This window comes from Ambystoma mexicanum, chromosome 14, assembly GCF_040938575.1.
Source record: "Ambystoma mexicanum isolate Mex_15411 chromosome 14, UKY_AmexF1_1, whole genome shotgun sequence".
NCBI classification, from domain to species: domain Eukaryota; kingdom Metazoa; phylum Chordata; class Amphibia; order Caudata; family Ambystomatidae; genus Ambystoma; species Ambystoma mexicanum.
Window position 1 is genome coordinate 298,165,949 of NC_090940.1, and position 26,719 is coordinate 298,192,667.

At 47.4% G+C, this 26,719-nt stretch overlaps 1 protein-coding gene across 2 annotated transcripts in view; it reads right to left on the bottom strand.

Annotated features, from left to right (window-relative positions):
* The window catches only part of KIAA0586 (KIAA0586 ortholog), a 2,241,463-nt gene that overhangs the window by 1,988,594 nt on the left and 226,150 nt on the right, over positions 1–26,719 (bottom strand). For both annotated transcript variants that reach the window (XM_069637413.1, XM_069637412.1), the window contains exon 4: positions 11,721–11,787. In XM_069637413.1, coding sequence (XP_069493514.1) covers positions 11,721–11,787 — 67 coding nt within the window. The remainder of the gene's footprint in view (positions 1–11,720; positions 11,788–26,719) is intronic.

The window sequence follows — 26,719 nt, forward strand, 5'->3', positions numbered from 1 at the left end:
CCCTCGAAGGAGCTACTTCCTTCTCACAAGCGATATCCAAGCCAAGGCCGCCAGGATTTTTCTCTGGGTCGATTGTGGTTATGTGATGAATAATTGAGGTTTGCCTAGTTTTTCCGGGGCACCCCTGTTGGTTTTTCCGTGGGGGGGGGGGACATCCCCACCTTTTTACTTAGGCGGAGAGTCTCAGCAGTAGGCGGCAGGATGGATGGGGGTCTTGAAGAGGAATCACTCTGAGTAGCATAGGTTCCCAAAATTGGAGCCAAAGCCGCACCTCTCAGCTCGTCAACAGCAAACAGCAACAGAGGCCGCCTCAGAGTTCCTAGTCTCATATCTTCACAGTGTTAGTGGGATGACTCCCCCGACCTTTCTCAAGCTCTTGTAGTGCCAAGAGAATGACTCTCCTCTTGGCTTCTTCCACAATGTACATAAACACCAGGTGGTATGTCTCCCTTTCCCACCGTGTTCACAGCCTACCTGGATCCCTATCCTGCCAGGTACTGTGCCTAGGACAATGGTTTTGAAAGCAGTTCGTTATTGGGTGTATATCCCAATCCCTCCTAAGCTCTTCTCCATTTTCAATAATTGTACCCGATTCACTATCCTGCCAGGTATTCTTGTTTGTCGCACCCCAGAACCTTTTAGTATTGGTTTTATTTCACCCGGGTCCCAGACCGCTTTGGTATTGATACTCTTGTTCCAGGTCTAGGCAGCCTGGTCTCCAAGTCTGCCAGCAATAGCCACGAAGATGACTCTGGATGCCACTCAATATTGGATGCAGGTCGCAGACCCTGTGTCCCACTGCAGTATGGTACCTCTGGGTTCCCTGCATACCTCCTGTTCTCCCAACCCGCATTTGGTTGCTCACTGGTCTCGCTCAGCTGTTCCTGGGTCGTTCGCCCCATTCGGTTACCTCCTTCTCCATCCGAGCTCTGTGATGCACCTCAGCGGCCACCAGGTTTCATGTGCCACATTGCAGGCAGACCATGCTCTCTGGCTCTCGCGACCAGCTGGTGCTTCGTCGTCCTGCTTCCATACACGGCCCGACAACGTCAGAGCTCTCGGGATCGTCTGTCGGGTGGTAAGCGTCCCGTCCTTGAATGCTTCGATTTGGCTCCTCACTGCGGGGCTCTGCAGCTCCCGGTTCCTCAAGAGAGAGGATCTGTGTGTGTTTGAATTTCCCTCTTCTATTTCAGCTCTGCCTTGGCCAATGGGAAGTCTTTATAGACTAGACTGCTCAGTTTGATTTTATAGAGGTGCTCTCTATGTATGCCTCTGCACTTCTTCCTTGTCCCAGTACTGATCTTAGGGACTCTCCCTCATCTCAGTGCATAAGGGATATAAATGCCTTGAGGAATCCACTCTTCCTCATCCCAGTACTTCCTACATTACTGGTTTTAAGAAAACAGATAGGGACACTTGGGATGGTGTTGTAGGCGGTTGGGTTAAGGTAAGGCGGTCCAATCTCCCCATGTCGTCACTAATTCCATAGGGGGCTTCCCCCTCCCCATGAGATCCAACTGCTGAGTACGACCCCAGGGGGACTATCGGTTAGTGTCCTCATCTCCCTGGCCTCATGGAAAGTGGCTTCCCCTGGGGAGAAGTGACAACATCCAAGGAACAAACATGAGACGAGCTGATTTCCTCAGATAAACCTGAAGCATTGATTAAACAATTGGAGTGGAAAACACAGAGAGAGATCAACCTCAAACTACATGCAACTACACTGTCACTATTATAAAGGCACAGAGGATTGCCAGAGGATTAAGAGTAAACTTAGAACCGACTCTCTGTAAAGAAAATCCTGACTTCGTAAAGAGATGGCGAAAGATCCTGAACAAATGTTCCCTTGATCTCATCCTTTTGATGATTGAGGAACTGTCACATAACTTAACAACACTTGATGAGGAAATTGATACCATCAAAAGTAACTTGAATAAGAGTTTGACAGCGGACCAGTTAAAACAAATCTTAGAAGAAACGAACGAGAAACTAGCTAAGTATAACCAAGAATTGGAAACGAAAAAGATAAGAAAATTCAGACGGGACACCCAAGACTACAAACTTGACAGTGTATACTTGGCAAGAATACTACGACCAACGAACATCAAGACCACCTCAGCCGAGCACCTCAAGGATTGGACCCCGGAATACTGACGCAACATTCTCTGTAGCATCAAGTACAGAACTTGAGACAACGACAGACCCGGCAACGGCAGTACCCTCCACTTCAGCAGCAGAGAGCAGCACACCTGGCACAGCTTCTTTTTTGGAAAAAGACCCACCAGACGAGGACAATGGAAGAAAACAATCAGAGAGGAAGAAACAAACGGGGAAAAAGATATAGTAGTGAATATCTCATTTTACCAACTTTCTAGATTAGAGCTACAAGTTTTACGCAAGGGCATCTCCTTTGTTCCCCAATATAATACCAACCTACTAAGAGAGAAAATCGACTTTTTCAAACTAATGAGAAAACTGAAACTCAGTCTTTTTTGACTCTCTTGAAGAGTAAGAATACATCAAAACCCTCAGAATTTTTGGAATTGGCACCTAAAAGTGCATTTAATCCACCTGTTAATCACGTCCTGGCAGTCTTTGAGAGAACGGTACTTGACCAATTAAGTCCAAGGAGAGAGGGAACTTCACGGTGAGTGAACGTCAGACCCTCAAAAGATTGTTGGATAACAAGATTATAATTAAACCAGCTGACAAGGGCGGTGCACTCGTCCTGATGGACAAGAACAAGTACATAGCTGAAGTTGAGCGCCAATTAGCTGATCTTGAGACCTATCAGCAAATTGACTACAACCCCACGGATCAAGTGAAAACCCTCAAAGATATTTTGGATGAGACAGAAAACAGAAGTAATCGGAGACAAAACACGGAGATTCTTGGAGAAGGCTCACCCCATTACACCTGTCATGTACATTCTTCCGAAGATCCACAAGAGATTAATTGACCCACCAGGACGACCCATCATTGCCGCAACAGAGAGCCTGCTGGAACCACTTGCAAAATATTTGGATCAAATCCTACAACCCCTCATACAGGAAACCCAGACATATACCAAATACATCACACATTTTTTGAACAAGTTAAAGGAGACCGAGTTTGTCAGAGAAAGGGACACCCTCTTCACTATGGTCGTCACATCCCTGTACACGAATATCGCACACAAGGCCGGATCGGAGGCCGTGGAATGGCTCTTACTCAAGTCAGATAATTGCCAAGGCGACAAACTTTTCGTGCTGACACTACTTAAAGTGGTACTGATGAATAACTTCTTCAGGTTCCAGGACAATTTCTATTTACAACTCTCGGGGAACAGTATGGGTGCTGTTATGGCACCAGCATATGCCAATACGTACACGAGTACCTTGAATCAGAACACGTTTTGACATCTCCCAGATGGTCACGCCATCTGACCCTCTTTGTGAGGTATATTGAGGACTTCATTGGCATCTGGTCCGGCCCGGAGGATGCACTGAATAACTTTTTACATGATGAATGATATGCATCCGCGAATCAAGTACACTACACTCACGAGTAAACTAAAGATCAATTTCCTGGATGTTGAAGTCTACGTCAAGGGTGACAATTTGGAGACCAGGATATTTACGAAAATCACAGACAGAAATATCCTTTTATTAGCCACAAGTTTTCATCCCCACAGGACGATAGCCAGCATACCACTGAGCCAATTCTTGCGTTACCGGAGAAACATCTCGGAAGATATGGAGTATGTGAGACAAGCAGCCGCATTACGTCAAAAATTCAAGGATAGAAGATACAATCCAGTTACAATTACTGGAATTGAAGAAATTATATCTACCATAGAGAGACACCCTACTGACCTCGAAAAATCAAACCAAAGAGGAGTCTATGGTGTATGTGACAACATACTCGGCTCAAAGCAAGAAAATCGGGGACATCATCCAAAAAAACTGGCCAATGCTTCAAATGGACCCCCAAACGCAACCACTTTTTCAACAACTGCCAATCACTTATAGAAACAGTAAGGCCGTAAGAAGCAGCCTCATCAGAGCTGAAACTTCTAAGGACCAACCGACGTCCAAAACATTAAAAGGGACACAACCATGCTTTAATTGCCAGCATTGCAGTAACATCTTGCCTGGCAACACCATCTCACACCCACACACAGGAAAACCTATCTCACTTAAACATTCTTGCACCTGTGATTCCACTAATGTGGTGTATGCCCTAAAATGTCCATGTGGGTTTTACTACGTGGGTATCACCATGAGAAAGGCCAAACTGAGATTGACAGAGCATAAGTCCAATATAAGGACGAAAAATCTCAGGTCACCAGTATCCATGCACTTTATTGAGTCTAGGCACTCAACTGCTCAACTGAAATGTTTGATTTTAGAACAAGTGAAGGTTGGACCAAGAGGGGGTGATTTCCATAAGAAATTGCTCCAAAGAGAAATTATATGGATTGATTTGTTGGACTGCCTTAGCCCTAGGGGTATGAACTGTGAGTTTGACCTTATGTGCTTTTTATAATGTGAATGACCCCTAATGCTGTACCAAAGAGGTTTCTGATGGATACTTGAACAGTTGTATTGTGCATCTACATATGTCTAATACCCATAAATGGGACAGATTGCCTAGAGTGTGAACTGTCTATGAGCCGGCAGCCAAGTATGCTTGTTTTGAAGATACCTAGGACATAGAATGACCAATACACTGTTTGAAGATACCTAGGGTACAGTATGACCAATACACGGTAATGTTGAAATGGCCCTGTACTTACAGGTAGTCATCTGTCCAAATGTGATAATGTTGTCATTTAAACATTTCTTACCCAGTGACCCAGTTGCACATAGGTTCGAGGGATGTCCTCGCCCTCCTCTGTTGGGTCCTTCTTACCATGCGAGAGGAGGGGCACCTGATAGTTTATCCTAACTATGGGCACCCCCCATTGTGTTTTCAGCTCACTCTCTTCCATACACAACCTTTCAAATTGAACACACAGCACTTAAGAAATGGTGCATGCTCTGTTTACTTTGATATTTTGAGTTTACAGAAGATGGCCAGGCACGACGCTCAAACCGCGCCACTTTGAGAATGAGGGAGAAGAGCTTTTCTCTCTCTCCCCCTCGTCTAGCTCTTGACACCATAGCTGGATCGCGCAAGGATCCGATCTTCATGGCAACCACAGACCATTACCATGGACTGCAACAGTAACCTCCGATGCGGTACCGTGGTTCTATATTGGTCACAAACATAAGACAAATTGAGTCAGTACATCCCTTATATTACCGTTGAAATAGTGCACTTGTTTGTATGCCGTCTGCAGCTCATACGCTGTTATTCTTCTAACAGAGCCGCGTTATGCCCACCCCAATATGGCGTCCATGGAACGTACGCACATGCGCGGCGTCCCTGGCGGCCATTAACACAGGGCTGACGAGAGCGAACCGTCTTGGCGACCAGCTCTGCTCGAATTCTGCCCCTACTCGGAATGACCAAGTAAGTGGTTTTGGGGACCACCCTTATAGAAAACGTAATAGTATTACTCGATAAGTGTACTAACAAATGTGATCACGGCAATCCTCTTGAGACAATTCGGTCTCACTATGATGCAATTGTTTTTGAGATTGGATCGACATAGGAGAGCAAAGATCAGTGCATAAATCCATGCAAAATGCACCACCTGAAGCGAAAAAACGTAATACACTTTCAAAATATCTAATGTTATCACCTTGTAGCCGTTTGAGAAGGCTGTTCCTAAAGTTCCGTCTAAACATCTTTGAAACGAAAGACATTTTAAGACATCGACGGACGATTCCTGAAAGTAATGTAAAGTGTAGATTCTGTGCAAAAGAAGATGAAGATTTAAAACACCTGGTGCTGTCTTGTACGGAACTGAGAGTGCAACGCGAGAACTGTTTGGGGAAGGTGAAGAGTTCATTCCAGTCCTACAACTCCGAAGAATGGTGGAAACATCTTCACATTGGCGAAAGTAAAGCGCTGATGATTGGCACGATGAGACTCCTAGAGCATATTCAAATCCAATTAGAGAGAAAAGCCCTTATACTTGAACAGTGAAGCTCGAGACTAAGAGGATAAGGAACTATGAGGATCTAACGGAAGGAATCAAGTCATTTATTAGTGTAACATTGAGTAGAATGAATTGAACATTTTAAAGGTTGTAAAGTAGGAAAAAAAGCGACAAATAGTTTTGTTCTATGTTCTTTTATTTTATTATTTTATTTTTTTTCTTTCTTACATTGTCAAAAAGTTTGTATAAACTAAATGAAATTTAAAAAAAAAGAAAAAAGATTGTTTTTGAGATTTCCATCTCTAAACCATTAATTTGGACATCACCTGGTTAATGTGTTAACACTAGATAATCACGGCAATCGATGGATTGTTATTCGGTCTCACTTTGATTGTATACGTGAGGACAGACACAAGCTCTTGAACACATGTGAGCCCTGACATTATGATGGTGCAGGTTTTCCAAGTATGCTTCATTTTATTTCACCCTGACTCGGGTTCCCTCTTATTACAGATATCCGAAGGGGAAGTCGCTACCCGTCACCCTTTCACTGCTGTCCGGCCTTTAGGAGATCTTCTCCATACCTGACTAAAACCAATGGGTCCTATTTTCTCCACCACTAAGGTTAGTGGTTTCTTTCATTATACTCTTGATTTGAACTACTTCCTAAACACGAACAGAGATATAATTAGTTTAATCTTATTACTCTTAGGACTAACAGTGAGAAATGTTCATGAACACAGTGTGAAAGTTTAACACGCCCTGCCCTGAAGATGGATTAGTATAATCCGAAACGCGTTTAGGAGTGTTTTTCTATGTTGATGACTATCTGAACACGAATGTATCACACAGCTCAGAACAATTACAAGAGTTATGATCAATGATGGAATTGTGACACAACTACTGTATATTCTTTTAGGTTTTCTTGAGTATTTTTTGCAGCTCAGTTGAGCTACTGTTTGAAATATTGTCTCATACAATTCACTTCCCACACTGTGTCTGTAACAGTGTGGTTACAATTGATTGTGCTATATAAACAATTGTTTTTCATCTGTCTTAACCTGTCTCGAGTCAGTTTGGTTTCTTTCCTTGCTATATTCCAGCAGGTGGACAGACAAATGTAAGCTTTGATATGCTTTATTAATTATGACTTCTGAACGCAACGAAAGTAAAAGCATAATTTTCTCGCTATATAAAAAATATCCTAACACCATCAACTACCGGGGTTAATTGACTCCATGGAGGAGCCTACCAACCCTAATTAGTTGCAGAATTACACCAGGGATTTCATCCCCTTGGGAGTGTAGCTTTGCGCTACTGGTCGGCAACGTCCAGTGCTTATTTTGTGTTCTTTTGTTCTGGATCCCGAGTGGCCATGGGGTCTTCCCAGCTGCACCTGAAGTACGTCTTACCCAACTACATATACCCTCCACTATCTCTCCATAAATACAAACTGAAATTATACTTTTGACAATTGTTGTGCCTCCCACCCCCGCTCTTTCTATTAACATCCAGGGATTCGTCACAAAGGCTAATGTGAGTAAAGGGTCTAGACAGAAAAGCGGAGCAAGAGCATTAGCAAGCATACTCCAGAGTAAGAACAAGGGAACTGTGAACTAGACTACAATCAAGGAAATGGTGGAAAACTGACAAAAGACAGTGGATGGGGGATGCAGCGGATGCAAGACAGAATGGGTATTGGCTACACAGCAGGAATTAAAGGGGCTGCAAGGGCACTGAAACTGGAGCAGGTTCTGACGACAGACAACAGCAACTGAGTTCAGCAACACAGCCGGTTTCAAAGAAGCCATGTTAGGCAATCCGCTCAATGCAAATAAGAAAACCTGCATCCAGCAGCTTGAATACCCCAAGCAGAAATAAGCTCAGTAGCGCCAACTACAGCACAACCTCTGATACAAATCGTCCTTGTCCCTCTCAGAACCTTGGAAAGTGAAATCAAAGCAGGGCCATTGGACATTTGGGAATCAGGGTTTGAAAGTGAGGGGAGTTGGGAGCTATTTAGCTCCTGCTTCTAGCATAATAGAGCCTGATTAGCTTGAAACCAGCTACCAGGAGGTAGTTTTTGCTCCTAGGGCCAACTGGTGCCTTCCGAGTATTTGAGAATGTTAATCAAAAAAGAACAACATATCTAACACACATTTAAGCACAATGGTTCAGACAAAATGGACAAAAACTTAAAGAGCATCTCTGGTAGCTCCTGGTTGCCCTGCGGTAGCTCCTGCCTACACGGCACCCAGGAGCTGCTTTTAGCCTCCGCTCATTCAATCTCATTTTCAAAGCCTGGGGATGGTAGTTCTCAAAATATTTACAAATATCTATGTTTTCCAAGAAGATATTAAAGTTATAAAGCGGTAAAAAGGTGGCACTAAGCTGTTTCGCTTTATCAGAGAACTTAATTTGGAAATTAAAAATAGAACAGGGAGTGGCAGAGGAGGACGTCTTACATCTAGGTATCGGGCCAGAACACAACTAGATTTAGCATGCAGAAACTCAATGAAACCTCTTAAGAGTTAGTACACATTTTCAAAGAGATTATGTTCAGGGTATGCCTGCAGTATCAAAGGCGATTCCCTACCAATTTGAAGAAGGGAGAGCAGAAGCTCCTTATGGATACCTATGGCAAATCTAGGACTCCAAAAGGTTTAAATCAATAGTGCACCTGCCAACACAGCATGGGATTCAAAAAAGGATGGTGTCCAGCGTTTTGGGGGAAAACTGCAAAATGTGGCATCTGCTTGGTTTATTGAGGCAAGTCCCTCAGAAGTCAACATCTCCTATGATTTCATAAATAGCATGACTGACTGTTCCAAGATCTTCTAAGATGGTCAACCTCTGAGTGGGACTTCCCGACAACTCTGTACTGTGGGATGCGTGAATGACTTGGGGCACACTGTAGTGAATTTCAGGAATGCAGGACCAATTGTGCTGCAATTAAACTTGTGCTTTTCAGCGCCAAGAGGACCCATCAGGAACTCTTTCATGCTCACTTGCTGCCAGTCCCCAGGACATGGTTTAGGAGAAACAATGTGTATGCACACTGCCAAGTGAAGGAAGGGTACCCAGATCAAGATTTGCCTGTGTTCCTGGAACCAAGGGTAAGACGAAGAGTTCTTTATGCACTCAAGACTTGACCCGTTAGGCAACATGGGTCCTTCAGGACATAAGAATGGTAGACACTGAATGGATCTCAGGACTGCATCCTGTGTTAGATGGTGTGAGAAACCTGAAGGTGTCTCACCCGCTAGTTCACGGAGATCGGTCATCCAGGTGCCCAGGACACAGCCATCGCTATTGGATCCAGTTCCTGGGGGTGGACCAGTGCAGGAGGATCACCTGGATGAGGGTTCCACCAGCGAGTGGAAGTGGGACACCGACGGGTGAGGCATGGTACCCCCCCTTCCTTATAACACCTTTTCCCCATGCTAACCTGTAGGATATTCAAAAGTTCTACCCCAACCCCCCCTTTTCTAACACGAACACTTTCCTACACCGTGACAGACAACAGACTAACAACCGAGCCGTTGACCTGACATGTCTCAACACAAGGGTCAGGGAGAGTCAGGCAATTGATAAAAACTACACACACTTGACGGCCCTTTACCTTTCCCACAGGGATAAAAGGTGGAGCCCGAAAGCACACTTCGAACGCACGAGGAAGCAGCAATTCCAGACCGGCAATTCAAATTGAGGGGAAAGGTGGAGAGATCTGGAGGGATAACAAGGAGGAAATCGCCCTTGCCCTTTTCAGCTCAGACCCGCAAAGCCTCCGAAAGGGAAATCATAAGACCGGAAAGTCCAGCTGACGTGTGGGGTGACAGGTCTCAGTGGCACACAGGGCCCTTCCGCACGGATACTCAAAGCGGGGAGAAGCGATTGCCACTGTGGTGCCGTCTTTGACTCCTGAGACAAGAGACGCCAACAGTTCAGCACAGCCGGTGAGTCAGAGAAGACAGATAGTGAAACTGAACTGTGCTGGGCCCAAGGTTGCAGGCAGCAACCTTGTTGATCAAAGACCTTGTGACCTTGTGTAATTGAACTTTAAAGGAACCCTAGTAAAAGTTTCAGAAGCAGAAAGGTCAGGCGTCGCAGGGCGCTCATTCGAAGGACTCTGACTGAAGCCTTTTTGGGGTTGTGTGTTTTTGTTGAAACTACGAAGACCAAGAGGCTTTAGGAGAGGCTAGTGCAACGTGTCAAAGTTGTCCTACGAGGGTCGCGCAAAACCCTTTATACACTCAAAAGTTTGACACATGGGAGAAAACGGATTGAACTGTAAATCTGCCAAATGTGAACCCGACAGAGGGATGCCTGCAAATTGGGGGTAAATATAGATATATAGCATGAACATTGCAACGACAAATGTGAACCCAGCTGAGGGATGGCCACAATAGATAGTTGGTGAAAAGGACATTGAAACTGTTGAGTGATACGTTTTAACTGAAAGGTTGTTGTGAACCCGATTGAGGGAGGCTAATGTTGTAAGTAGGATCAAAACCCAGCAGAGGGGGATCCAAGAGGCAAAGAGCAGTCGCCCAATGTGAAAAGATTGCCAAAGGAACTTTTGTATGTTTATTGTTTTGGTACAGCCGGCCTTCTAAGGCAAGAGACTTTTGCAGGAAAAAAGACTTGGCGCCGGAAGGTTCCGGCATCGTCAAAAGGAACTGTAACCTTGTGCTGGCGAGGCCCATGAGTGTGCTGTGTTCAAAGCTCCTGCCTTGTCCCGTGCTAAAAACGTGGGGAAGGGAGACCGAGCCATACCATTCTGACTTATCATTTGGTGAACACTTCTTTCTTTTCTTGAGATCACTGTCCCACACTATTTTGTAACTTAGTTGTAAGGATTGGCAATACGTTTTTTAGTATAGGCCCTTTGTATTTGACAAGACACCACTAGGACTGCTTTATTATTTGATGGTCGTAGCTTGTTCCCATCTTAGAATTAGATTAGGCGTTATTCTTACCCATTATACATTTTAATAAACACCCTTGAACTGTGATTACTTTTGTCTGTCTTTACTGTTGCCACCATGAGTTTCTTACAATGGTAAGGGTAACACTCAGGAACAAGCCGCAGAAGCCAGGTCTTCAAAATCCCGGCTAAGGAGAAGCAACAAGATTTACACTTGCTTACGAGTTGATCAGGACCCATATATCAGAAGAAATGTTTGCAGGAGTCAATAACAGCAATGCGTGCAATACAATAAACACTCTTAAATCCCTGGCTGCACCAGTAAAACGATCAGAGCAAAAAGAAAAGCTGAAAAGCATGAGGGGAACTGTTGATGCATCACCACTAAGTAGATGGAAACATAAGACAATTAGTAAAGAAAAAACAATCACAAATGTCAGGAACCCACAAAGCAAGCTGTGCATGATCAGGGCCTTAGAGAGGAGGGATTGAGGGGAAGCTGGGAAGACGGTTACTGGCGGATAAGTGCTGGCGTTAGGCAACAACACTTCTGACAAAGCTTGCCATGTGCTTTGATAAAGCACCCAAGTACCTCCCCATATCAGGGAGAACATTCCCTACGTACAAAGGAGGCAGAGACTAGTTTGTACAAGTAGCTGACATATGACGAAGGAAAGAAATAATTATTAAAATCAGCTACAATATCACACAAAAAAAACAATCTCCAAGCACTGCCTCATTATAGACATATTTAATACAACTTACCTTTGCTTCAAGCACGCTCTAAGCCCTTCTTTTTGGCCAATGGTATACTGAGAAGTACAAATATTACCTGGATGTAAACAAAAATAATTATAATTGGAACACTTATCAACACCAAGTATTCAGTTTATAAAGCGTGAGAACAGTCTAAAGCAATGCATGAGAGTACACTTGAGAAACATTTTGATTCTTGAACAAATCCAAAAACTTCCTTATTCTGAATAATGTGTATCATGGGTCTGATTCAAAAGTGGACTTGGGGTTTCCAGCCCTAAAGCTTTGAAGGCATCATTTTCAGCCATGTGAAAAGATAAACAAATATGATTTAGGTCACAATAATGGGTTGAATGAGCCCTGAAAAAGCCACTTTCATGGATCAATTTTAGCTACAGGGCAGTCACCCAAATGGAGAAAGAACTTCAATATTATTTGCCAACATGGGTGTGCTGCCCATACTAGAGTGTGTGCCCACCTTTGATACAATTTTTCTTACTGCTGGCAGTCCTCGTCAAGGGGAGGAGAGAATGATTTGCTTCTCCAGCAGGCCAACTTCCGTGCTCTAACCACATTTGTTCTTGTTTTAATTAACTTTGGCAAAAAGGAAACTTTTTTGGAAGACTTCACATGTTTTACAAGGAACTGTGAGGGGCCAGAAATGAGAGGCAGACACAAAGTTGTAATGTTCTCAACATTAGCAATTTAAAAAAAAATAATAAGGGGTGGGGATAAAGGCATATCTGTCCCTATACTAGCAAGTGTGTCCCTGCCTGTTTAACTAAAACAAGCTGACCTTGTGTCCAAACGATATCCGGCATCGTACTAACATTCAGAATCAAAAAGGTACAAGGTAAATGTCTTGGTTTCCAAATAAACAGAAATGTGCCCAAAGTCAAAAGTTTACTTCCAACAAAACACTCCTTCTGTTCAGGGGTGGATTCCCTTCCCCTGAACTACTTCAGGAAAACTGTTGAAAGTTATTTGTTCCAACAATGTTCTATTAAAGTCAATGAAAATGTCTCTTTCACAAAATGCCATCCTCAGATTGATGAAGCAAATGTCTCTTCTATAAAACGCTTATCTCAGGATGGCAAAACTAATGTCTTTTTAACTTCAAAAACGGCTTCAAATGAAAAAAGTGTTTTTCACAAAAATGTCCAAAGTTCTGACTCCCTGGTATACTCTATTGCCAGGAATTTCTCAACTGAATCTCCAGACATCCTGGTATACTCCCCTGCCAGGAATTGACCTTTTGGTTTACACAGATCCCCTGGTGTACTCTCCTGTCAGGTAACTCTTTCCAAAAAGGTCTTTGCTAAAATGTTCACTTACCTTTAAAGCATAATACAGTTGCACTTCTTAATTGTTGATACCTTATTGACTCACAGCAGGACAGTATCACTTGTTCCAATGTCCCCCTTATTTATAAGCCACATATGGGGGTTTGTTCAAGTTCTGTCTGTCAACTTCCTTCTTAGTCTCTTTCGGCTTTGGATATGCTTGTTCCACGTGTCCCAAAACTGACATCTCATGTAGGGACAATTGTACCCTTGTAGCCCTTGTCCCTCAATTCTACTTGGTCGGTATTCAAAATGACTCCAAGCATTCTTTAACTTGCACGTCCCCCCGCCCTACCCACACCTCTGCGTTGACTCATTGGTGTAACATGCAACAGCGTCAAACCGTTCTCGTCGGGCAGCCTTCCCCACCTAGGCAGAGTCTCTCTCGTTTCCAGCGTCGGCTTTTCACTCCTTTGCCGATGAAACCACTGCAACTCCACAAGACCAAGTCTTTTCCAGTCCTGCAGCAAATTACTTCTCGCTTCTAGCGGTGCACCCAGGGCACGTGCTACAACTTCCCAGGAGTTCCTCTCCTCCGGTACGCAATGCCTCAAGGCAGATGCCTGTGAGCATCTTCTTCCTGCATGACTCGCCTCGGTCTCTGGGTTCACTTCCCCCTCTACACTCTCTGCAGCTCTCCTCTCTATCTCCCCTACCTTGCAGGTGATTTCCAAATGTAAATGTCCCGCACAGCTGATTGTGAACTAGACTGCACGTACTTTGCATCACTTCCATTCCACATTGACTCCTTGCTCCTCCTCTTCTTCTCATTACTTGAGACTTTCTGGAACTTGGTGTCCCAAAGATGTTTAAACTCTTGTAAGTTACATGGTCGGAAACATTTGTAACTTTTATAAACATTGGATGTTAAATGTGTTTTAAAGGTGTTATGTACTTCTTAAGAGTAAACAGAGTTCCGTTCGGAAAGTTTAACACAAGTGGGTTTTCAGGGTTTTACCATTGAAGGATTCGGAATAATGGCAACAGGCCAGCGACTCTGGAATTAGGGCTTCTTCACTGGAAAGGGACGAATACAGTGTCTCTCCTGTGGGAGTCACCACCTCTCCCTGACAGCCATCTCCTACCATGTGATCCAACCCCAGGATCAGGCAGTGGCTGCCTTTCCATGGCCACACGGAAAGAGACTTTAGGCTGGGGATCAGTGAGGACTCCATAGGATTCATCACAGAACTGCTTACATAGGGAATCTTGCCATCCGAAAAGTGCAGAAAAGCAGTTTAGGAGTTTTACATCGGAGTGGCCAATTGATTGTAATGATGGTATCGTACAAAAGTAATTTCTCCCAAAATAAATGTTCACCACATTCCCCATTCCTTTAACTTATGGAAAGGCTTGGCTACCAGAAGCATTTAATTAAAAGATAGCAGAAATACATTTGGAAATAAACATTGTAGCTTGTTAGAAGCAGCATTATCTAAGCACCTGTCAGTTCTCTGCATTTTAATCCTTTTGTCACCACCATACACAGCTGGCAGAGAGAATATAAAAAAATCAAACTGAAAATATAAAAACTATTACAAACCAACTTCTTTAGGGTGGCTAACATGTTGCATGAGGTATGCAGGCATTATCACTGCTAGTGAAACAGGAATGCTGATGTGAATTATTTAAACACTAGCATGGAGTACTGTGTGGTTTCATGGGGGAGATAATCACGCAATATTATGAATGTAGAGAGGTACAGGAGGCGCTCGGGATGCAGGCTCCCATTGCTAAATTGTTGTCCAAGGTTCTCCTTGGTGTACCAGGCCCACCCAGCTAGTGACCATCCCTTTCGATAAATGGAAGAAATATGTTTTTACATCAAGAGGTCTACCAGGGAAAGGATTTATGAAATGGGCAATACTATGGAAGGGGTGGTGGAGAGTTCAGGAACAAGAATACACTCCGAAACGTTGACAGATGCAAATGTGGGCGAGAAGTGATCTTTATATATGGTTTGTCGAGGGAAGATCTACCAGTGGAAAGTGAGAATGGATAGAGAAACTATGGAAAATGATAGCTTCACTTTATATTAAGGAATGGGGAGTGGATTATAGACACTTAACATTAAGGTTAGGCGGAGGAACTAAACTCAAACCAAGTGCTGGAACCTTATGAACACAGGCTTGTATCTTAAAAAAGAGCAGAGTCTTGCGTAGTAGTTAATTTAGAAGTGCTTTTATTAGCCACCTGTGCCATCACGTGTTTCAACCCAACAGGGGTCGTGTATCAAATTGTCGGTGATAGTAATAGTGAGCCCAATAACCAGGGCTCTGCTGAATAACCTTCTTGGCCATGGGGGCCACAGCAGCAAGATGGGCGGTGTGAGAAAACTGAAGGTTTCTCACCCGCTAGAGCCCAGGGCTCTGTCATCCAGGTGGCGAGGACACGGCCATCGCTTTTGGATCCAGTTCCTGGAGGTGGACCAGTGTGGCAGGATCACCTGGATGAGGGGTCTACAGGGAGTGTAAGTGGGACACTGAAAGGGGAGATGTGGTATCCCCTTTCCTGTAATACCCTTTCCCCCATCCTACCAGGTAGGATAACTAGGAACCAAACCCCCCCCCCCCCCAACCCCCGGCCCCCACCCACCTCTTCCCGACATTAACACTTTCTCACGGACAGCGAACCGTGAGCAAAAACAGACGAACACCAGAGCTGTATACCTGATATTCTCCCAATACAATGGTCAGGCAAAGTCAGGCAATTACTGATTACACACACCTGCCTTCCATCACACTCCCGCCCCCGCCCCCCCACACGGATAAAAGGCGGCACATGAAAGCACTTCGAGCAAAGCACACAAGGAAACAGCGGCAAGACCAGAGACGGTTGCAAGGAGGGAAGTGTCCGTGACCTTTTCAAACCGTTACTTTCGCAAACTTTGTAAAGTAAGAAACCTAAGACTGGGAACTAAAGCTGAACTAACTTGCATTGTGTGTCAGAGGTACCCGAGGCCCTCCCGTGTCGATCACCAAGGCAGAGAGGAGCAGCTGCCGCCGTGGTACTGTCCTTGGCTCCTACAACAAAGCAGCGCCAGTAAAGACAGCATAGCCAGCGAGTCGGAGAGACTGATACCAAACTCACCTATGTTAGAACCAAGGATGCAAGCAGCAACATTGTATGAAGGAAATCTAAAGAGAATAGCGTGGCGAATATCATTTAAAACCATAGGAGTTGGGGGGCGTGGCTTGGCGCACCATTGGTAAGATGGCCACCTAAGAGTCTCTGGCGTCGAGGGGGCAGAGGAGGAAGATAATCACCTCTTCTGGGGCACCGATCGCGGAAACGATGGAATGCCTCTCAGCCCGACAGCTGCTACATTTCGAGAGGTCTGCGAGGACTGAGGGTGCCAGCGTTTGTCTGCTGGGTGCTGCTGCGCAGGAATCGTGAGGAGGGCCAAAAATGGCAGCCACGCACAGGACGCTGCAGTGAGGAACGGGTCGGGGGTGTAAGCGGCTCCGGCTGGCATGCCGGGCTGGAGCCGCTGCTGGCGAGGTGGAGACTCTCTGAGCATCTGTGGGAGCGAGAGGTGCTGGGTGGAGGCAGCCTGCTGGACACCAGGCTAACGTAGTGCCCAGTTGGAGGGCGTGCTCTGCCGCTCTGCTGTGTTGGCAGGGAGCCGCCTGACACACTGAGGGTGGCGCAGAGAGGATCCGGATAGACGGTGGCTGAGGGAGAGGAGAGAGAACCGAATGGCAAATGGAGAAGGTGAGAGGAGCTGCTGGGGGTGTGTGACAGGGGGGCGCCTCGCCGACAGAGCGGCATGGAAGGCAGTGTGAGGCCACCCACCCACTCTCACCGCAGCGTCTCAGTGAGCCGTGGGCTGGTCCTTGTTGGCCTGGCCCGGGCCGGCAGAGGGAGCGGATCAGCGGGTGGACGCCCTTAAGGAAGCCCATGAGCAGGAGGCAGGCGAGAGGGAGGACGGAGGATCCCTCGCCTAGCAGAAGTGTTTCAAGAAGCAGCTAATGAAGCATATGGAAGAGCGTGAGCAGTATCCTGCATGGCCCAGCTGCCCAATGCAGTCAAAAGCTGATCCACAGCAGCTTCAAGCCTGGAGAAAGTAAGGAAGGCATCTGTAAGGCGGAGAATAATAACCCACATGGCTTAGCTACCTAATGGCACTATAACAGTGAACCACAGCTGACCAAGAGGCTGAGGCACCGGATTCAACAATTTCACTATGCTAACTCCCCCAGCCATGGGGCATAGCCTGGTGGCCCAATACCAGCATAAAATTGACCCATACCAGCCTATAGCCTGGAGGAAGCAAGCGAGGCATCTGGTGGAGTGAGCCAATATCCGACACAGCTTAGCTACCTATTGGTATCGTACAATTGACCCACGGCTGTCCGAGAGGCTGAGGCACCGGACTCAACGCGGTTGTGCTAGCCGCCACAAACAAGGGGTATCACGAAGAGCCAGTACAGAGGGGTGTGGTGCACACCAGTGTTGAGAGAGAACAGCAGTGCCAGTGGTGCGATACTGTCCAGGCGGATGCCCAGCGTTCGTGGCCCTCGGCCCTGCATGCGTTTGGCAATGGCCAAAACCCTGAAGAGTGGAAAACAAGGGGACATCTCAACCATGTTACAGCAGGGGACAGAAGCAGACGCACAGAGGTGGTTACAGCACAGGTCCACAATGCAGACCCCTTGCCTGCCATGTTCACGCAGATGTCTATGAAGACGGATCTTCAGGACTTGTTAGCCGAAATCCGCAAGGAGATACATAAAAGCACAGAGGAACTATCCCACAAAATGTTGGCCCTGAACACTAGGGTCGCAGAAGCGGAATACAGGGTGTCGGAAGTAGAGGACACACTCTGCGAGCAAACATATGTGGTAGTAGAATGTGAGGCACAATGCGACGTCATGGAAGAGAAGCTGGAGGAAGGAGAGAATCGTTCCCGTAGGAACAACATTTGTATCCGGGGTATCTCTACCACGGTACGGGACGAGGATTTGCCAGCCTTTGTGGAGGATCTGTTCAGTTCCATCCTTGGAGCCCCAGGGGATCAAGCCATGGAGTTGGACAAAACGCACCACACTAGATCTCGTATAGCTCCAACACAGGACTGACCTGCGGACGTTCTGACCCATGCCCATTTCTATCAACTCAAGGAGCGCATAATGACAGCGGTCAGATCCACGCCTAACATCACCTTCCGCAACATGAAGCTTTCCCTGTACCAGGATTTGGCAGATGCAACCCTAATGAAACTTAAAGCACTACATCCACTGTCAAAATGGTTGCGAATGAAAGTAATACCATATCGGTGGGGGTTCCACACTGCCCTACATTTCACCTACCAGGGGAGACGCTGGTTGGTGCGCTCCATGGCAAAGGCTGAGGGTTTGGTGAATATGGAAAACCCGGGTGGGGGCGGAAGGGTCAGGGGGAGCGGGGGCAACCTGAAGGTGGGCTGGAACCGGGGTCCCGGCAGAAATGGCGCAAGGTGGGTCGAGGGAGGTGCTTGAGGGGTCCAAATATGAAGGCCTGAGGGGCCAAGGCCATGGCGGTTCATTTTAGGGCTTGAGGGTTCCCAGTGGGTCCATAATGAATAGGGCTGATCGCGGGGAGGACCCCAATGTGGGGCAAGCAGCGGTAGGCTGGGCCAGTGGGATGGAGCTGGGAGGGGTAGTTAAAGAGGATGTAGTCCTCTTATGCCCTCCAAGTCGGGCCCTCATCATATGTTTTGGGGATGGTGGGGGGCGAGGGGGGGGGGGGGGAGTGTGGGGTTCATAGAGGGCTGAAAAGTTCTTCGTGGGGGGAGTGTGGGGTTCATAGAGGGCTGAAAAGTTCTTCGTGGGGGGTGAGGGGGGAGTGTGGGGTTCATAGAGGGCTGAAAAGTTCTTCGCGAGACAGACGACAGCACAGAGGGGAGGTGAAGGTGGAGGCATAAACATGGGGGTGGGGGAAGGCATCTGAAAGCCAGAGTTCCATGGGGCCAAGGTAATTGAGCTAAACGGGAGTGAGGACACCATAACTCTGGGGACGTGGAATGTATATGGTCTGAACTCTACAAATTAGAGAAGGTCAATCCTGGGCAAATTGAGAGATGTCATTATCTATCGTATTCCTGCAGCATATGCATTTGTTGGCCCAGGATGAAGGGCGGATGAAGGGCAGGGAATTTCCAAACCAGTACTATGCTTCAGAGGGTGAGAAAAAGAGGGGGGTGGCTATCTTCATAAGCGGGCAGATCCCAACCACGAAAATGAAGGTCCTCAGACACCCACAGGGGAGATATCTCTGTGTCAAGGGTTTACTCTGGGACGCGCATTCAGCCCGGTATTCCTGTATGCCCCAAATATGGGTCAGGACAGCTTATTGGACTATCTAATTCCCAAGTATTAACATTCGTGTAAGGGCAGATTTTGCTGGGAAGAGACTTTAATCTTGTCCTAAATCCTATGATAGACCAAACACTTCCACCCACCAAATTAGACTTCAAGCACTCCACAACATTCTGCCTTTTTTTCCGGGAATTGGGACTGGTGGACGTATGGAGGCTGGCTCATGGGGATAACAGGGTTTTCTCCTTCTACTTACACGTTCACGGAGGATACTCTAGACTAGATTTAATACTGGCACCCAATTGTACCCCTGCACCCGGGGGGGGGGGCAACCAAAGGCACATGCACGCTGTCCTACAACGCACTTGTATTGGTAACATTGGCTGTCACAGATAGACCTACAAGACCCAGGCACCCATGGAAATTATATGATCTGGTGCTTAGGAATCCCATTCTGACTGGGGAGATAAGGGAGGTAATGGTTAACTATTTTAAGGAAAATGAAGGGTCGGCCCTCCGCTGGACACGGCATGGGATGCAATGTAGGCAGTGGTGGGGATGGGGAGAACTCATTAGTAGGACCACAGCATATACTTGAGGAAGGAGGCCAGCAAGGGAGAGGTTGGAGAAAGGTAGGCCTAGCGGAACAGGAACACAAGAAGTCGGGTTCGCATAGGGCAATGCAAGCGTTCAGGGTGGCGCGAAACAGGAGGAATCACATCTAGAACGGCCCACACAATAATGAAAAACAAGCAGTACTACTATGGAAAGGGGAATCGGGCTAATCGGTTGCTAATACCCAAATGATGCAAGCTTCAGTCTCGGAATTCAATTCAGGCCCTACGGGACAGGGAAGGGAAGCTACAGCGGGATGAGGCCACCAAGCGGGAAAATTTGGAGGCGTACTTCTCAGAAGTTTTCAAGGGGGCTCAGGCCCGGTACATGGGGAGCAAGCACCTACCTAAATTGAAGCAGGAGGATCTGGGAGACATTGAAGCGCTGATAACAGCGGTGAAGTGGAGTGGCCCATAAAATCAATGAAGAACAAGGCTCCAGACCTTGATGGGTTTCCAGCCCCATTTTATAAAAAGTTCAGCAGTTTTCTGGTTCCCACCCGGGTGGGGTTGTTTAATTCCTTCCCGTCTTCTGGGAGGGTCACGCCATCTATGGGCGCCTTGGCAACGGTCCTCCTGCCTAAGCCAGGGAAGGACCCGACCTTGTGCGACTCATGTAGGCCCATTACGCACACCAATGTGGACTCCATTTTCCTAAATATTGGCTCGCTGACTGATGGGGGTTCTGCCGGGTCGGGAAGATGGGGATCAACAGGATTTATCTCAGGGCGAAGCGCAAAGGACAATGTGAGGCAGAGCATGGGGCTGTTGGAGTTGGGTGTGCAATCGGATCTAGACCTGGGGATAATCACCCTGAACGCCTATAAGGCCTTCGACAGAGTAGATTGGGGTTATCTGAGGAGGGTCCTAGAAGGTTTTGGGTTCGGGACAAATTTCACCAAATGGGACATGGCTAAATTTATCAGAACCAGTCCATACACCTGTGAGTGAATGGGGGCGCATCGGCCAATTTAATTATCACCAGGGGCACAAGGCAGGGCTGCCCGCTCTCCTGGTTAATCTTTGCGCTTTGCGTGGAGCCTCTCGCCAGTCGTATCCGAGCGGCGGAGTCGATAAAGGGGGTTAAGGTGGGGACCACAGACTTTAAGATATTCCTCTATGCGGACGATGTCCTGCTTATCTTGAGCAATACAGCTGCATCCCTGGTAGCAGTGCTGGGGGAACTGGATGAGTTTGGTCAGGATTCTGGGTGAACTACGACCAATCACATGGTCTGGACTTCTCCCTGTGGCCCGGGGACAGGACACTCGCCCCCATCCAGTGGTCCTAGGAATCGGTCCCGTACCTGGAGGTCCACATCCCAAGCAAGCTCTCAGAGGTATATAGACGCAACTTCCCTCCACTGCTGGAGGAGTTCTCTGGAGACTTAGAGAGATGGGGGAAACTGGAGATTTCCTGGTTTGGCCGCATGGCGGCAGTTAAAATGAATATAATAATAATAATAATTATTATTTGATTGCTCTACGTGAGCTTGGCGTAAGCAATGAGGGTTCCGGGCTCAGATCTCCGCCTGCTACAGGGGAAGATCTTAGGCTTTATTTGGGGGATAAAAGATCCAGGATATCTAAAAGGGTACTACTGAAACCAGCGAGATTGGGAGGTGTGGGGATCCCGGATGTATTTTCGTTATAATCCGGCTGCACAGGTGGCCCAAGCATATACTTGGTATGAAAGCATCTCACCACCAAAATGGAAACCTATAGAGCAGGCTTAGTCGCGGGTCACCCTGACACAGCTGCCTTACATGGAGGTGAGACACCTGGGACAGGAAAGGGTTTTGCCTTACTCGCCACAACCAAATGCACTCTCGACTATATGGACAGGGCACGCCGCAGACGGGTGATAGGCAGAAGGGTGGGGCCCATGGCACCAGTGTGGAAAAACCCTGGCTTTCGTCCGGGGTGCAGAGGGGGGATTCTAGCAGGTGGATGGAGGGAGGCCTGGAATGTGTACGCCAGTTCTACAAAGACATAAAGAACAAGTTACTCTCTTACCTGGTAACGTTCTCTCGATGGGATGGTCCGACGACGTATTCCATATCTATGACAGTAATCACCACAGCTGTGCTGCTTCGGAAAATCTTTCTGCGTCCTGCGTCGATACGCTGTCTTCGAGGACCTCCTCCGACGGCACCAGATTTTATAGGTAGAACGCACAACGCCTGTAGCCTAAGTTGTAGTTTTTTCCCTAGAACATGTGGCACCAATCTTCTGCCAGTATGACCACAGAAAGCCTTGCGGAAACACAAGCTGCAAACGCATAAGGAATTCTGTAGCGGGGAAGGCAGGGAGGGAGCGATATGGAATACGTCGTCAGACCATTCCATCGAAAGAACGTTACCAGGTACTTGTTCTTTGAGGGGATTGGGTCCTCCGACGTATTCCATATCTATGAAAGACTCCCAAACCAGTACCAACGTAAGGAGGTGGTAAAAGAATTTAGAAAACAGAAATTTAGAATGCCCAATCAAATTGCAGAGTAAAGGACCGCCTTGCCAAAGGCCAGATCCTGCCCACGGATCGAATCGAGGGAGTAGTGACGTACAAAAGTATGGACCGAAGCCCAGGTGGCTGCATCACAGATGTTAATAGTAACACCCCTCTGCAGGGCAGTATGTAAAGGCTCAAACGGAGCACCCATTAGAAACTTGAGAACAAGTTTCAAATCCCAACCGGGCACCTGGAAAGGTGATGGAGGGAACACATTAGTGAGCACTTTTAGAAACTGAGAAATTAAAAGGAATTTTAAAATAAGAATACTCCTCAGACAAGCGCTTAAATATAGACAGCGCCGCAAGGTACCCACTTGCAAGCCCCTGTGGGCTAAAGAAAGCAAAAAAGACAGAACCACAGGAATGTCACATGAAAAAGGATCCACATTCTTAACCTTGCACCAGTCACAGAACTTTCTACAACGGCACAGGGACTTTGTCGCCGGCCGTCTGGCCGAAAGCAACCCCTCCCTCACGTCTTCAGGGAGGTCCCAATCCTTATACCTCAACCTTTCAGAAGCCAAGCGTGAAGGTTGTGGGATCTGACCTCTGGATGGAGAACCTGACCCCCCACTCCCGTGAGAGCAGATCGTCTCGGCAGGGAAGACGACGTGGAGGGCAGATGGACAAGTCAAGAAGATCAGGGTACCACGTCCTCCTGGCCCATGCCGGAGCAATGAGGATCATCCGGGAACTGAACCTCAGTAGCCTCCACAGCACTTGCGGGATGACGGGGACTGGAGGAAACTCGTACAGCAGTGAGAATGACCACTCCACTACGAACGCGTCTCCTAAGGCTCCTCTTGGAGGAAATTCCTGCGAGCAGAACCTTTCGCACTTCCGGTTGACACTGGAGACGAAGAGATCCACTTGAGGGGTCCCCCAAAGGGCGAAGATCTCCAGGAGAATCTCCTGAGCCAACTCCCACTCGTGAGAGATCGCGCTCTGCCTGCTCAGAGCGTCCGCTGTCTCGTTTTCGTCTCTGGCCAAATGCACTGTCTAGATCGAAATTTCCTGCTGGATTGCTCAGAACCAGAGATGCATTGACTCCCTGCACAGAGGAAGTGACCCGACCCCCCCCCCCCCTTTTTGTTGAGGTAGTGCATGGCCACTGTGTTGTCTGTCAGGATCAGGATATTCTCTCCTCAAACAGTCGGCAGAAAAGCCTTCAGGTCAAGCCTGACGGCCCTCAGCTCCAACAGATTGAACCCCCCAACCGGCGAACCAAAGGACATGGCCTCATGACTGAGCTGAAGCGGCTGCGGCGTTGCCTGAGGGCAAAGAGGCAACTGCCCAAGCGGCCTTGGCACCTCAAGTACCTTGTTTTCCACCTCTGGCACTCCTACGGTGGCCCCTTTGACTAGCAGCTCCTCTTGCTTTACTAAAGGATGAGTAATAACGAAAGGAACCTCCCCTCCATTGCTGTCCCCTCGAACGAAAAGGCAGAGGTTGGCGAACTGTAGCGCTCAACGACTTTGCTGCAGCTTTTGAGGTCTGCAACCTCTCAAGGCTCTCGTCAGCCTTGCTGCCAAAAAGATGTACACCATCAAAGGGCATGTTGAGGAGCCGGGCTTGCACATCAGGAGCAAACCCCGACTTCCGCAACCACGCAAACCTGCGCATTACAGTGCTCGCCGTCATGGACCGGTTGACGCAATCTGCCATGTCCAGACCCGACTGAACGGCCTCACACATGGCATCCTTGCCATCCTGTATCATAGCAAGAAAAACATCCGTTTGTCCCCTTCGCGAATATGTTCAGCCGCTAAGTGTTAGGCAGAAACCTGCGCAGTTCCCTTAGGGACCACTGCAAAAGATTTAAGACTATAGGTGTTTGGCAGTAAACCTACTTGGTAGCAGTCTGTACCACTAAGATTCACTTGGTAGCTGTGGCTGAGCAGTCAGACTTCCCTCAAGAAGAGTTAGGCAGTATGCAGAGTATACACAATAGGTACAGAAACACAGTAGCATAAACAAACACTGACCAGAGCTTTGGTGTAAAAGTATATAATTATTTAAAGACACACTTGGGATTTACACTAGCAAAAACGAGGTAAGTAAATTCAGCACACAGTCACTATCATATATATACAACCCTATTCACTTATTAGACAAGTCTTAGTGAGAAACACCACTTATTTTCAGACAGAGGTGAGCGCTTAACATAAGATGACACTCTATTAAGTTATAAAGAGAGGGAGGGCAAAAGGCAGAGTTAAGGAAGCATACAAGTTTCAATACTTTTAAAAGAACCACAGTAAGGCAGGATAGGCAGAGTTCTACTGGAGAGCCAGGAAGTCAATTGCAAAGCCCACTCTTGGAGAGAGCAAGCAGAAGGGGTCCAGGTTCACACAGTGGGGTTATGCCCAAAGAGTCTTGTAGATAGTAAGCACAAAAAGGATGAAATTAAAGTCAGGAAAAGTTAGCTAGGTTGTCCCAGGCTAGCCCAGGTTAGAAAGTCGAGGCTTTACTTTCACCCCGAACGATCTGTCGCAAGGGAAGCCAGGCGGGACACAGTACCTTAAGTGCGAAGGAAGCTCCAGCGGGGGCAGTTGTTCCTGGCAGCAGGTGCAAGTCGGCGTTTCGCCAGAGGAAGAAGAGGTCTCGCAGTGGAGGAAAGATGAAGGTCGTTGCACTGCCAGGGAAGAAACCAGCCGCGGAGTTCTTTGGTTAAAAGGTACTACCCTTTCCTTTGCGGTAGTGGTAAACCGTGGTATTCCGGTTGCCAGGGTGCTTGGCACGGGCAAGGCGGCCACGAGATGCTCCAGGAAGGTGAAAAAAAGGCAAAACTGGTTATCCCCACCAGTCGAAGGAAGAAGACTCTCCGGACTGGAGATCTCCTCTGTCGTCGGGAAAAGTGGTGAGACGGTTCAACAGGGCTCCACCGGTAGTGTAGTCGTTGCAGGTCGGCTCAGCTTCTCCCTCCTCGGATTCTTGGGTCCTGTGGCGACTTCTAAAGTTCCAGTCCCCAAAGCACTGTTTTTATGCAGCACGCCCCCATTTACTCAGCCTAGCTGTCAAACATGCTAAGTACTTGGGCCAATCACACAAGAGTGCGACGTGAGTTACCAAGGTAACTCAGTCCAGGGTGCCTAAACCCCCTCCCACACCCACTGTGGTACCCAGACAGAGTGGCACCACTTTTGGAGGCTTCTGTGGAGAAGCCCGCCAAAAAGTGGAACAAAGGGCTCGACTTGGGTTGGAGTCACAGAAGAGAACACAAACGCCATTTTACAATCGAGTTCTGGCAAAAAATACCAACCGGTGAATTAATATTAAATAAATAAACCGACGGTATGTACGAGGCTATAAGAATTAAATAATTAAAGTTGGTAGCCTCGAACAATGGGAAAATCCCATAGAGATATATTCGCGGTCGAATATAAAAAGTAGTATCCACTGCCACCAGCCAAAACTCGATCATGGGGGACGGAGACGTGCCCCCTCGAACAACAGACCCCGGGGCAATCGAATTGCCCCGACCAGTACGTCCACAATATGATGATTTGTACTGGTTCTGTTCCCAATTAAAGTCAATGGTGACTTTACATGCCCTGGGAGACAGTAGTCAGTCCCAGGGTATGGAGTCTATGTTGGGGGTCACTACGACACCTCTGGGTTACTGCACGGAGGGTGCTGTGTAACCCACAAAAAACATATGAGACCCTATGGAGTAAAAGACCCCATAGCCCAGAAAACACTTGGAAAGATAAAGGAACACCTCAAAACATGTCTTAGAGTGGGAGTAAAAGAATCTCACTCTTAGCAGGAGAGAAAAAATAAACCCCAAAAATCCAGCAAAGCTCCTGGGGGACTCACTAGGTTTGGGAAATTAGCCTTACAAAGAATTCTCCCAAACACTAAGGAAACACAGTTCCACAGAGTGTGCATGAAACGTGACGAGGCACATACGGAGTTGGCCCCCTGAAGAAAACACTTTCTTCGCCCAACCATCAAAACGCTTGTTGTCCCCATCAGGAGGGATGGTAGGATACGACACCTGGTTTGCTGGGGCCGTAGACGCCTGCACCACCAAACTCTGCGGAGTGGGGTGCGTGGTCAAGTAGCAGGGGTCGCTACTGGCTGGGTGGTATTTTCGTGGCAAAGACTTTCCCACTGCCGGGAGACTCTCCAGAGCAGTCCAAGCCGCCGCCAGCCTCCTTTGCAGAGCCATATGGAACGGCAGTAGCAGGTCAGTTGGTGGACCTTGGTCGAGGTTATCCGTCAGGTCATCCTGCAG